At 34.1% G+C, this 14,150-nt stretch overlaps 1 protein-coding gene across 1 annotated transcript; it reads left to right on the top strand.

Annotated features, from left to right (window-relative positions):
• The first annotated feature begins 623 nt into the window (after nt 1-623).
• Nucleotides 624-9,813, top strand: LOC129799718 (uncharacterized). The gene is made up of 3 exons (XM_055843879.1): nt 624-1,055; nt 1,121-2,203; nt 9,538-9,813. Exons 1-3 carry the CDS (start codon nt 986-988, stop codon nt 9,639-9,641), a joined length of 1,257 nt encoding a protein of 418 aa, XP_055699854.1. The 5' UTR covers nt 624-985; the 3' UTR covers nt 9,642-9,813.
• Nucleotides 9,814-14,150: the final 4,337 nt, after the last annotated feature.

The following is a 14,150-nucleotide window of genomic DNA, read 5'->3' as shown; positions in this document are numbered from 1 at the left end:
TCTGGAAGTGGTGTACACATTTTCACCCTAATATCTCCCCCTTGACCAAACTGCTGAGTACAATAAGGTGTGATGGGTGTGATTATGTAAGAATCACACTTAATTAGCTCTCTTTTAGAAGAAATTCTATTTCGAGATTTCCATTATATTATAATTATACTATTCCGTTTCATTTTGCACTTAACTTAATATCCTCGGTGAAAGAGACTCTTCAGCAGGACGGTTTCCGGGGATCTTCCAATTTAACATTTTTACTGAACACATTTTCACTTAACAAACACTTCCGTATCTGGAGGTCCTGGGTCGAGATTAATTCCAAATTGGAGTCCCAGTAAACTCTTCTGGACGCTAGAGAGGCGGAAAGTGACCTCTCTGCACCGATGCCTCCAGCAATTTGATTTTCCCTTGAAAATTTTACGAACAAAAGTCCCTTTATTGTTTCCTGGTAACTGTGATTTCATGCTTGAGAATCGTGTGCGGGGAAATATTAATTAATTGCTGGCCGAGGATTTCAGTATCGTGAATTAGAGATAAAGTAATTTGTTATCAGCACTTATTTTTTATTATGCATGGCATGGATTAGTGATGATGGATCAAAAACTAGATTGTTTGTCTCCAAACAGGCTAGAGGAGCCAATATAGAGGAATATATCTCTGATCTTGACAAGAAATTTCCTGCACTTGGGAATGTGGATTTATTGAACATTTTCTACTTTTTTGGTGTCGCTTGGCGTCTGTGAACAAAGACGGACGAGACGGTAGATCCGGTAGATGGTAAATGTAACGGCATTTAGGGTACACAGAGTTTAAATTTTAGGCTGCGTCGGCTGCGTATATCTTGTAAAAGTGCGGCAAAAATCAGAGAACCTAACCTCAAATACATCGGTTTGTTTTGCAAAGGAAAAGCAATGTCCCCGTCATGAAAAATCATGAAATACATTAAAATTCTGCAGTAAAATTTATCAGTGCCTATGCTAAAGTAGCCATGAGTGATAGTGGGAGCTCCAGAAAACGACGTCAAATCAGAAGGAGTCAGAGTTTACTGGACAAGACTCGTAAGTGTCACTTGTGGGATTTTGTTTGTTCAAATTTTCATGAAATTTGTGGCATTCCTTTGCAGAAAGTCCTAAGCCACAATCTCCATCACGTGATTCCCGTGCCTTTGAGCGTCAGAATTGCTCAACACCTGTGAGTTCGCAGTCAAGGGAGGAAAGCAGCCACCTTTCACCTTACTGCGAATCCTCGCCGATTTTCACATTGTGCCAGGATCTCTATCGGAAGACAGATGTTGCTTGGAAATGGGACAGCCCAAAGCAGAGTCCTTTGTCCAAGAGAAGGGTGGAGAAGAGGGTAATCTTGCCGAAAAAGAAGGAACCATCCCAAGAAGGGAGAACACTGAGGTCACATAGTTTTAGCAAGAGCATCCGGAAGCCGCCCAAGGAGGAAGCCAAAACTGGATTTTATAAATTCAAAGAAGAACTCCTTTCACTCGGTAATTTAGTTAATTCAGATACTCCCAGTGGATCACCTACAATTGAGGTAGAGGAGAAATCTGGGACTTCAAAAGTGGAAACCACAGATGATATGCTCAAGTTTGTTCTGGAGGATTCGGATACCTTCTGCCTCAATGGTGAGAAGACCGTAGAGGTGGCACAAAACATTCCTGAACCATCTGCCGCCAATGCAAACCCTGACAGGGATTTTCTCTTCGATGACTCGGCTGTAGATAGGGCTCTGTGCGCTATTGATGATCCGAGTCAGTCAGAAGTCAAGTCCAAGCCAAACGAAGAGATTCCTGTGATCGGTTCTGGTTCTGAGAAGAACACTGCAAGAACTGAATCTGAGGAATTTTACTCAGCCGTGGAGGAAGAATTTAGGAGTCTGGATGAACATATGAAAACAGCGAAATATTCTCAAGTTCCCAAGGCGCCCCCAAATCGAGATGAAGACCTAAAGATTCTCATTGATGATTCTTTCGATGAGATTCTGTCGCAAATGCCACTTGATGGGCCAAGTACCAGCCGCAACACTAGCTTCGGGAGGCACAATACAATGCCGGAGCAAAAACAGACGCAGCCCAAGGTGGAGAGAAGTGCAGCGAAGGGTATCTCCAGGTATGACAGTATGCCTGCGAATCCTACACTGAAGAAGGAAGAGCCTCTGTCAAGAAATGCAAGCAATGATTCCGTGTCTTCATCCTCTTGTAAGTGTTTTTTTTTCTTTTACTTTAGCAGTTCAGTCACTAAAGAAAAAATCTTCTGCAAAAAATGAAATTGTCACTGAATTAGATGAGATTCTGAACAATCGCACCTAATGTAATCATCACAAAATCTCATGTCCTCCAATCGTGCTCAAACTTTGCCAAAATGTGTTTGCCAACTTCCTGATCACGAATATTGATGGCCAAAAAATTTTACCGTCTGTCCGTTTGTCCATCCATTCTTCCGTCCATCCATCCGTCCGTCCAACCGTGCGTCACAAAGAGTTGTGACATTTTTCACGTTTTCCAAAATCCATTCATTGATCAAACAATTAGAACCGAAACTACAGTAGACTCTCGCTCAATCGTGTCTTTTTCAATCGGGCACAAAAATTTGTTCACGATTTTCACGTTTGATTTTAACTCTTTCGTCTCCTTTTTGGGACTCTGGGTACCCATGGAAATAACAATTTTTTTTAGACTACCTAGAATCGATAAAAATCCGATTTTGCTGGGTAATTACAAACTATAAGGATGTCCATCTAAGATATTTTTTGCAGGATCCTAATTAACTCCTGAGCTTAGATATTTTTGGTCAAAAATCGTGAATTTTCGATTTTCTGCTTCCTTGCAGATATCCTGACTTTTTTTAAGTAAGGAAAAACCTCTCGGGGCCAATAAGTATGATAACTAACAATTACAGATTACATAAATTCGAAAAACAATTTTTTCTTAAATTTTCAAAAAAACTTGTTCAAACTTTATGGGTAGGGTGGAATAACCGGCTATCGCCATGTTTAGGAAAAAATTAAATTCATTTAATCATAACTTTTGAATCCTTGTTACAAGATAAGTCAAATTTGACACAAAGTTACTTAGATGTATTGGCTCTAGATACGTGAAAACAATAATCCTAGAACATAACGCTGGACTACTTAAAAAACTGATTTTTATTAATAATGCAAAAATAACCATTTCGTCGCCACTTTTTACCACTTTTCGCCAGTTTTGTAAAATTTGTAACCACTTCTCGCCACCCACTTGAAAAGAACCACACTCGGTTATTTTAGGCAATGCTATGAAAAGAATACATTCACCATTTCTCTTTCCTTGTGATCACTTTATTATTACTCTCTTTAAATGATTTTTCTTCACTTTTATTTGAGAAATCAAATTATGGGGCTTTTGCAGAAAGTAAATAATGCAGATTTGACAACTGAGAATGTATGAAGTGAAGTTAGCGTCGCCTATTGAAAAGATATGGCGACAGGTGGTAAAATCAATTCCAGAATATTACCACTTCTCGCCATGCCTCATTTTTATACAAAAATAATATTAAATGAAATATTAATTGACTGAATACAAATTTTATGTATTCCACAAGTGCAATTAAATATTCAATAGACAAATTATTTACCCAAATAGGTATTTTTGGCCTGATGAAAATTTGACGACACTTAGTACATTTGGTAAGAGATGTTGGATTCGATGCACTTGCTTAAAATATTGCTCTAAAAAGTGATCAAAATCGTGAATCCAAAACGAATAATTATTATTTTTCGATTCTATGCGTAGAAGCAGAAACAATACAAAAAAATTGCGACCCATTTATTTCATAAATTGCGAAAAATAGCGATTTCAATGTAAGTGGCGAGAAGTGGGGCACTGGCGAGAACTGGTGATTCCACCCTAGGGTGGAGTAACCACTTAACGACATAAAGTGAAATTAATTGTTTTATAACTTCTGACCCCTTATTATCAGATAACTCAAATTTTACATAAAGCTACTTAGATATATTGACTCTAGATTGGTCAAAACAATTGTCCTACAATTTAACGCGGGAGTACCTAAAAAACTGGTTTTTATTAACAATGGAAAAATAACCACTTCTTCGCCACTTTTTACCACTTTTCGCCAGTTCTGTAACCACTTCTCGCCACCCACTTGGAAAGGTTTAAACTTGATTATTTTGAGCAATATTATGCAAAGAACACATTCAGCATTTCTTTTTCCTCATGATTACCTTATTATTACTCACAATGCTCACATTAACATTTTTCTTCACTTTTATTTGAGAAATCAAATTATTGGAGTATTGCAGAAAGTAAACAATGTAGATTTGACAACTGAGAATCTACGAAGTGAAGTTAGCGTCGCCTATTGAAAAGCTATGGCGACAGGTGGTGAATCAATTTTAGAATATTACCACTTTCCGCCATGGCTCATTTTTTTCATAAAAATAATATAAAATGAAATATTAACTAACTAAATACAAATTTTATGTATTCGCCGAATGTATTTAAATGTTCAATAGACAAATTATTTACTCAAAAATTAAATTTTGTTCGATAAAAGTTTCATAACACTTACTATATTTGGTAAGAAATATTTGATTCGATGTACTTGATTAAAATATTCTTCTAAAAAATGCTCAAACATTTAAATTAAAAACAAAAAATTAGTGTTTTTCGACTCTATAAGGAACAGCAGTAGAGTTACAAATGATTTTACGGCCAATTTAATTCACAAATAATGGAAAAATTGCAATTTTAATATAAGTGGCGAAAAGTGGGGCACTGGCGAGTAGTGATGATTCCACCCTACTCTTGTCCCCAAAAATCTAGAGGTCAAATGTAAGGTTATCCCGCCAATGCCCGCCATTTGCTTTTTGACACCAACTTGTACAGTAGACTCTTCGATCCAGCACTTCGAAATCCGGGTGACAGCTGCCAAACACTGGCGGTTGATATATTCAAAATTATTTTCACTAAACATGAAGTTTGTCCAGAGTGAATTAAAGTATTATTAACATTGTATCGAAGTTTTTAATACATAATTGTGATAAAAAATGAAACATAAGCACACCATGAAGAAAATTATCTTTTTCTTTGCCAGACAGAAAATAAATTCACACTGCACAAAATAGAAAAACCGTTGATCATTCAAAAAACCTAAATGTCATTTTGTCCCCCAGTCAGCCGGATATCGAAGAGTCTACTGTAAAGCGGTAGCGACATTTTTGCCAATATGGCCGATAATTTTGACATTTGGCAGCGAGGGAGATTGCTTTGAGGGAAGTTTTTCCTATTCTTCCGGATTTTGGTGAATTCTGATTGTCCAGGAAGTGTTTTTTTGGCTCTTGAGAAAGCTTAATGTGTCTGCAATAACATTGTGTTGAGAGAAATGTGTGTTAAAGTGTTATTGTGTGAAATATTTTGAGGAATCTATTGGCAAGCAGAAACTTGGTGTCTTGTTGACCACTTCCTGAACATCTCAGAAGATACTGGTCAATAATTCTTCTTGTTTTAGTGATCAACATTGTAAAGGAGTCATTTGACACGCAAAAATAATTCACAAAATTGATATTGTTGGCTTTTGGAAAATTGAAGTTTGTCTCCTTTTCGTTCTTTTGGGGACGAGGATACCCATGAGTTTTCCATATTCCCAGAGGCGGAAAAAATTCTTTCTCTACAAAAGTATCATATTTGACCACTAAGACTTACAATAAAGTGAGTTTTACTGAAATTCGTTCGCTGGATATGTTGTGGTCCGGAAAGAGTTAACCGATTTTGATGATTACTTCGGTATAATTGTCCGATTTTGTGAAAATTGAAAATGTATATTGATTTCATGAAAGTTTCTTGATCAAAATAATGGGCCGGTTCCATTACTGACCAATATTTTTGGCAAATATACTCAATATAGGGGAGACTTAGGCAAAACTTGTCAAAACGCATATTTAAATCTTTCACGAGCTCTGAGAAAACTTAAACGTTTTATAATGAGCATATTCTTATAGGAAATTTACTGCTCTAGAACATTGCTAAAGACTATTTTCCTCTATTTCGAAAGAAATGTGATTTTCGAATTATTTTCTAAAAGTCGATTTTGTGGAGATTCTCAAATTTGCTGGGGCAAATTTTGTCAGTTTTCGGATAATTTGTGACGTTTTACTCTCGCAAACGTTAAAAATATCAAATAGACATAGGGTAAGTTGCATAAATTGGAACAATTTCCAGAGGCTCGAACTTTGATACAAGATTAAAGACATTATAAATACATTTTTCCCTGATGACATACATATATTTGTTCCTTGATTCTTCTAGAATATTACCGTTTCATGGAAATTCTTGAAAAACAGTTTGAAAAGTTCTTAAATACAAGAAAAATACGTGAGTGCAAAACAATATAATTTGGACAGGGTGGGTACAAGTTGGACGTGGGAATTTGGACAATGCGTAGGGGAAGGTTGTGCAAGTTTCAAGATTTTTTACTGAATGCCATACAAACTGAATCAATTATACCACTAGGGTAAAGTGTATAATCAAAAAGTAAAAAACATTAAGGCTTAGATATATATTATTTATTAAATCTTTTTCTTGGATATTTTAATTTTCTTGCTTTGCTCCTTTTCTTCTTTTATTTTGAGCCTTTCTTCCTGTTTCTGAAGTCTGATTTTTTTTTTCTTGCATAGCCTCTTCTTTTAGTTTTCTTTAATCATACGAATTGTCAGAAAGAACTTCAAACATGAATTTAAAAACTCCATAGAATAATAATAGATACCTGTCCACCTTTGGGCGAAAGCATTACACCCGTTTCGTCTAGATTAAAGACGCGATCAGGAGGAAATTCCAGAAGATCTTTGGATTTTAAATATTCATGAGTTTTCTCAAACCACTCTCAGTGATGTCCTCAGTGGTAATACCAGCTCTTTGGGTTGTGTATGCTTCTGGTGTACGAAGTCTCAATTCTGGGTATCTGTTCAAAAAGCTCTTGAACCAAGAGTATCCTGGCCTTCCATCGGTGAACTCGTTGACAATCTTGAACTTCTTACAAATAATTTGCACAGTCGGTGTTGAGGACTTGATCTTTTGTTATAGGATGCCACTTGTCACTGCATCCTAAAATCCATTCAACGAGCTCATCTTCTATATCTTTTGGCAGCGTAGGAGGCCTTCCCCCAGAGCATTCTTCCGGACATTTCCCGGTCAGCTTATTAAAAAGTGTTGTCCTTGGCACCCCAAATAATACTGACACCTGACTTAGTGACTTTTCTTGACGAAAAGCTTCCAGTGCTTTGTTCACTTGGTCTTGAGTATAGGATTTGTACTTTTTCAATTTATTTGCCTTTTTACCCATCTGAAATAAAAAGAAAACCCCTGCAATACAATCGTATCTCCGGATGTCCAACTTGTCACTTTTGCTCACGCTTCAAATAAGCACTTTTTCTTCATACAGTTAGTAATTATATCAAATAAAACCATTACGTACCGTTAACTATCGAGATTAAACACTTTATTCCACTAAAATTTGCCAGAAATATTGAGAAATGTCAACAGAACTGAAAAACCAAAGTCACTCTTCTTGTGTTTTTATTAGGAAAAAATGGCCGATCGATGTATTTTTTCGACGGTGAAAAGTTACACTGTCAATTGAGGTGAGAATTTTATACGTTAAATCTTATTCATATGAATGGATTTTCACTTTATTTGCAGCACAAGGAACCAAATAATTAAACTATAACATAGAAAAATATACAAATTAAAATTTAGTACTGTATTTATCAAGAAAAAATTGCCTGTCCAACTTGTCCCAGCGAAATTTTCCAACTTTTGCCATTGTCCAACTTGTCCCAATTTACCCTATTTTTATAGGAAAGGACGATGGGCAAAATGGTCCAACCTTTCGCCACGAATGAGACCTATACCATCGAATAGGTATTGGCAAAGGTAACAACTTTTCTTCCGGGACCATACTCAAAAGTATGTAGAAAAAGCACTAGAACTAGAGCATAAAACATAAGTGACGTATTTTCTTACAAAACTCTTTTTATACAGTAACGGTTTATATTATATTGGTTGTTTTAAAGAACAATTTGTGAAGGAAGGCTCAAGGAAGATTTTTTCTAGAACTAACTGTAGCTTCATCATTTCATTTTCCCTGCAATTTTCCAGATCTTCCTCATAAACGTTCAAAAAAAATTGAATATCTTTCAAATTCATAAAAATGATTGTCTGTAGAGAAATATCTCCAATGCAGAAACATTTTCATTGACAAAATAGTTGAAACCTCTTAAGGTCGCAGGGCCCTAAAATATATCGTTATTCAGAAACTTTGAATAATAAAGTTCAGAGTAAAAATATGTTAAGAAAGCCACTATACTCTGAACGTCTTGTAATGTTTTTTTTTTTATGATAACAGCCCCTTTTCAACCGTATGATCTTCAACAAGCCTAGTACCTTTTCTAAGGAGAATATTTCTTTAAAGGAGACAAAAGGATGCAATACTTTTAATGCAATTAAAGGATATTCGAGGACATTTGGGGAAAATCTGAATAATTACAAGGAAAATGGAGAGATAGGGAAATGGTTTCTTCTAGGAAATGATCCTTGAGTTCTCCTTTTTAAATCGTTCTTTTACGCTAACAAACTTACGATACATCGTTATTTAGAAGAAAAGAAAGTTTCATAAAATAGTCCTACTCATTTATTACAAACTTGACGTGATGAACTTTAATTTTATTCGGGAGATATGTTGAAGACACATCGACTAGGAAAATACTGATGGTTTCTCAATACACGAAAAAAGTTTTCATTTTATTATTTTGAAATGCTCGATGGCTTTAAAACAGGACAAGTTTGTATGAGAGCTACCAGATGAACCAGTCAGAGGAAAATTATAAATATATATATTTAAAGCTTGAGTCATATGTCGTCTTTGAGCCGAATTTCGTTAAGATCCGTCAAGCGGTTTTCGAGTAATAAATTGTTAAAGTTGTGAATTTTCAGAAGAATATCGTTAATTTCCCAAGAACTGACAGACCTTTTTCACTTGGGGTCTCAGTAATTTTTAAGCCATACACCAATACCTACAAAATGAACCTAGTCCCATCCCTGGCGAAGGGTTGGACCACCTCCCATACATTTCTGCCCATTGTCCTTTATTCCTTCTAAAACTTTGTCGTAAATAATTTCTCTCTATCTTAACGAGAAATGTGCTTAAATTGAGCTATTTTTTTGATATATTTGATATTTTCTGTAAGCCAAATATTCAAAAAATAGGGCTCAAAATTTCATTATTTTTTATTTTACTTATCCTTCCTCGAATCCCTTGAAACTTTGTAAGTTTAAGAAGGTTCATGAAGGCTATCTATAATAAAAATTTCAAGCCTAAGTCTCTTTTATTTTAGAAAAAAGTGAATATTGAAATTTTCGTTTTGACAAATTTTTCCCCAGTCTCCCCTACTTTTAAAAAAGCATTTACAGCTTTATTTATAGTTTAATTTTAAAATGCAGAGATTAATTTATACTCGTTTTTTCTATTTTTCTTTTATTAGCCACTGGAAAGTGCTCCATGAAAGAAATTCAACAGAAACGGTATGAAGCTCGTTTAAGATTGATTAATTTCAAGGCGCAGCAGAGGAATCTCAATAGAAAATGAATTTTCCGATGCACTCAATTAAAAAAAAAATGATGTGCATATACAAACATTTCTTCCTGAAGATAAAAGCCACCTACAACAAACAGGTATTTTTCAACTTTGAATTTTGTAATACATTTATATTTAATTTTTGCATTTGAGAAATATTAAAGGATAATATCGATGATGCAAAGAAGTGTTTGATAATTTAAGGTAAAACCGAAAAAACAATCGAGACGCATTTCTTTCACTTGCCACAAAATGTTACCATCTGTTTTGGAAATCCCACAAAAGTGGGGCTGTTTTTGGGAAGCACAATTGTGGTAAATTCTCCAGCAGCCAAAATAAAAAAAAAAACGAGTAAAAACCCATTTTATGATGTGTGCTATCATCGATTCTCTATCGCAGAGTCTCCTGACTCGTAAAAACACTTGAATGGTGGGATTTGAGATTGAGAAATGGTTAATGTAATTCGCATGTAGCGTGTATGTGGATTTTCCCCGAGCTTTTTTTGCGCTCTCTCCAAAATTTGAGTGTGGAAAGATGCCTCAGAATGGCGCTCTTGGGGACAAGGAGAAATGTTGTTTTATTCGCAAGAGAGCTTTCAAGGGCGGAGCTTTTGCATTTTCCCCGCTATATCTCACACACGCAGCAAATTGATGAGACGCGCAATGTGAAAAAAATAGTGCGAAGAGGGAAAGTTCAGGGTGATCTTGCGCATTAATTGCCGGGTTTAATGTAGTGTGTGTTGTTTTCAACACTTTCTACCAATTCTTGTCACTGTGTGGCTATTTTTATATATTGTCTCAACGGAAAATCGATAATTTTTTAACTTAATCCTAACATGGGTTGAATTGGGATATTAAAAGCCATTAAAAGTGTATTTTTTCAATATTTTTCTAATATTTATGTTAAAGTTAAAATAAGTTTCAATTTTTTTTTTGGTTTTTCTTAATTCCAATGCTAAAAAGTACAGAAAAAGATAAAAAAAAACATAAATAGGAAACTCTAAAAATGATAGTGTCAACAACGTTTTGCATTTCTTTGCTCTCGGAGTTCAAAGAAGAAAAATAGATTTTTTTCTAATAGAAAAATAAACTACAGTACGACTCCAATAGTGTCAACGCATAAAAATTAGATACATACAGTAGACTCTCGTTAATTCGGCTCTTTTAAGATCGGGCTACTTTTTAATTCGGGCAGCACTTACATTTGAAAAAAGTTTGTTGACATTTTTCAAGTTTGATTATGATTATCATATGAAGCAAATATGCTCAAATTTGGCATGGTTTGATGTGATTTAGTATTATTAAGGGATTTTCATGATATTTACAATGTATTTGAGTACGTAAACTCAATATGTACATGCAGATGAATAAAAAACCGTTTCATTTCAAGAAGTTTGTCGCCCGAATTTCTCTCTAATTCGGTTGACATTTTGGTCCCAAATGCCCGAAATTGAGAGAGTCTACTGTAATTGAAAAGTATGTAAAGTTTAACGATTAATGTGAAACTTTAATCCCATTCTTGTTGACTAAAAACCGGAAATTACTTTTAGCAAGAGAATTCATAACAACAATATTAGAGTCGAACGGTATATCACAGTGTATTTTTATTGTTCGAACTCTATTAAAGAGTTACTTTGTTTGTTTGTTAGGTCGTCAGCAGATTTAGAGTCCAAATGGTTACAGATAGCGAAAAGACCCTTCCATAAGTCCACCTATGCTTCATTCGAATGATAATTGTTTTTCCCTGAGTAGTCTTTTTTCCATCCGGAAACATGGTACTTTGGATATCTAAAAAAATTACTTTTCACATAACGTTGCCTACAATTATATTTCAGTAGCCTTAAAATATGGAATTATTGGATGCGAAAACCGTAAATCTTCATTCTAACAAAATTTTATGTTGATTGAGTTATTCCTGCATAATTTACGAGAAACCCACAATTTTGTCCACAATTTCACTACTAGTTTAAAAATAGCATTAATCAGAAGATATATAAAAGTTAAAAGTATTCTAATTACAGTGATATTAAAAAAAAATATTAGCTGTGAATCTTTAAACCTCTGTAATAAAAAGTTGCATTCTAGACTTACTTACAATACTTATTTTTGGAAGCGACGAGAAGCTGAGAGAGAATTTTATGTAGGTTATAAATCCGATTTTGCTGGTGTTTGTTCTGAGAAGTGCTATACCTCAAAAGTACTTTTACTGATACTTCAACCGATTTAAACCGATTCATAAATCACTCAAAAGAACCAACAAAATAATTTTAGGAGTGATAGAATTAATTTTCGGACAAAAGTTACTCATCAATTCACAAACGATTCACAACTGATTTGAATCGGTTTATAAATTATTCAAAACATTGTTCAAATCTCTTAAGAGTAATATTATTGAATTTCGGATAAAAATTGGTTCGGTTTTGTCAGAAATTCTTGACCTTTCTAACGATCTCAAACATGATACCATTCGGTTGAAAAATACGCTCTCTAGAGCCTTTTTAACCTTTAAATTAAAAAAAAAATAAGGTAAGTGTGCTCAATTTCGGCATAGTTGCATGCAAACGCCGCACCAAAGTCTCAAGTTTGAAATATAATATTTTTAATACAAATTGAATTTATTTGTTACTTTTTTATAAGGAGTCTTCCTTAGAACCTTGTAGACAGTCTATCGCCTTTGTTTTCTCTAAATTCATCCTTAATACATTCTAAAATGAATAAAAATGTACACATAACATTGGTGGCCTATTTCGGCCACCTTCATTTTCATAGTTCCTTGCCCTTCCGGAATTCTTCCAATGCATTTTTCAGATCATCTTGTTCGTCGAAGTGATATTTTTTGTTATTTTTTGCATTGTATTATTTCTAGAGTACGCAAAAACTGAAAATTCATTGAAATTCGACGAACAAAAAATGTGGCCGAAATTACATGCTGGCCGGAATTTGGCACACTTATCCTATATTTTTTTCTATCATTTTTTCCAGAACATAGCTTTGTCAAGAAACTTTTGGCCGATACTGTATTTGTTTTCCTAGATGAACTTAACCAAATGTGAAAATTTTTGAAAAACTTTTTTGAAAATCACCAGACATCAAAATAAAAATGAAAATAAAAATGAAGCCCGATTAAAAAGAATTTGACAGCTGTCATCCTAATGTCGAAGATCTGTTTCATTACATTAAATCACTAGTATACTTGGAAATTCAAGGGACTAACTCAATTTTTTTTTGGAATTTTGAGATTTTAATGCACTTAGAAAACGAATTTAATAAATTTTCAAATGATATGAGTAACTGTAACTATAGTGTTGTTTGTTAGAAATATTTTTCAATACTTTACTCTCTTTTATTGCTTGTTAAATTTTTTGTAGTAAAGGGGCACAAAATAGTTTTATAGTTCATATTTTTGTGAAACAGGGGACGAACTCAAGTCTAATTCCAGGTTGGTTTTCTCATCATTTAGGTAAAAAATGTTAAGGTAAAATTAATGTAAAAATATGAAAATTTGAATGTTTATATTAATGCTTAGAAGACGAATAGAAAAGAAATAAATTGCTTTTGTCCAGACATTAAAATGAAATATTTATTTACAAATAATTGAATCTTTAATAGGGTGGAATGTGGAAAGGGAGACACTTAAAAAGTTCAATTTGAAATGCATTTTTAAGCCGAATAAAAATGCAGAATCTTATCAGTTTTTAATAGATATTTCAACCAAATAATTAGAATATTCAGTCAAATTGGAAAACAATACATTTTGAAAAGATGGACAAATTTTTGGAAAGTGGAACAAAAACTTTTGGAAAGATGGACATAGTGATATTAATGACAAAATTTAATACGAAATATGTAGAAAATCAAATGTTGAGGGTTTTCTGCGTATACTTGCACATTAGATGGTTATGCTAATCCCTCCTTTATGTCCGCGTAACAGTTGAGGAACGCTAATTACGAATATTGTTCAATGATGTTGATTTTATTAAAATACCTAATCTAAATCAACAACGTATAGTTTAGCTTTAGTGCCAATAGCCTTTAATTAATAAATATTTTATTTTAATTATTTTACTTTTCGAATTCATTTAGACAAAAAAACTGCATGCGAAGCCAATAAGTTGACAAATATGTAATGTCATTAGAAATATAAACTTTTTGTTGTCTGATTTTCTTTTGTCATATACAAAATCTATTTTAAAAAGTTCACGTGTGCCACAAATTTTATTTTTTATTCTTGCGGACTACACTAACTAAAACAACATTCCAAAGATAACTTCCATGTTAGCTTTTGTTCTTATTGGTTCAAGAGCCTGATATCTACTTCTGGTAGCATGAGCTTTTGTTCTACTCATCTTCCAGATGGAAAGTAAATCCCTCGCCGTAAGTTCAACCCTGCCCTATGGGTATATTTCAAATATTATCATTTGGTGAGCTTAGACACCCAATGACGTCATTGAGCACACTCACAGACAAATGTGAGAGAGATCGAAGGGGAGACTGCAGTGTTTTCTCCACTCTTGCGCATCCC

Source organism: Phlebotomus papatasi, chromosome 1, assembly GCF_024763615.1.
Source record: "Phlebotomus papatasi isolate M1 chromosome 1, Ppap_2.1, whole genome shotgun sequence".
NCBI classification, from domain to species: domain Eukaryota; kingdom Metazoa; phylum Arthropoda; class Insecta; order Diptera; family Psychodidae; genus Phlebotomus; species Phlebotomus papatasi.
The sequence above is the reverse complement of the archived record's forward strand: the minus strand, read 5'-3'. Positions and strand labels throughout refer to the sequence as shown.

Bases quoted from the DNA above. Each gene is read 5' to 3' on its own strand.
- LOC129799718 (XM_055843879.1), top strand. From the start codon at position 986: ATGAGTGATAGTGGGAGCTCCAGAAAACGACGTCAAATCAGAAGGAGT. The intron at 1,056-1,120 runs GTAAGTGTCACT...ATTCCTTTGCAG, and splicing joins GAGTTTACTGGACAAGACTC to AAAGTCCTAAGCCACAATCT. The intron at 2,204-9,537 runs GTAAGTGTTTTT...TTCTTTTATTAG, and splicing joins TTCCGTGTCTTCATCCTCTT to CCACTGGAAAGTGCTCCATG.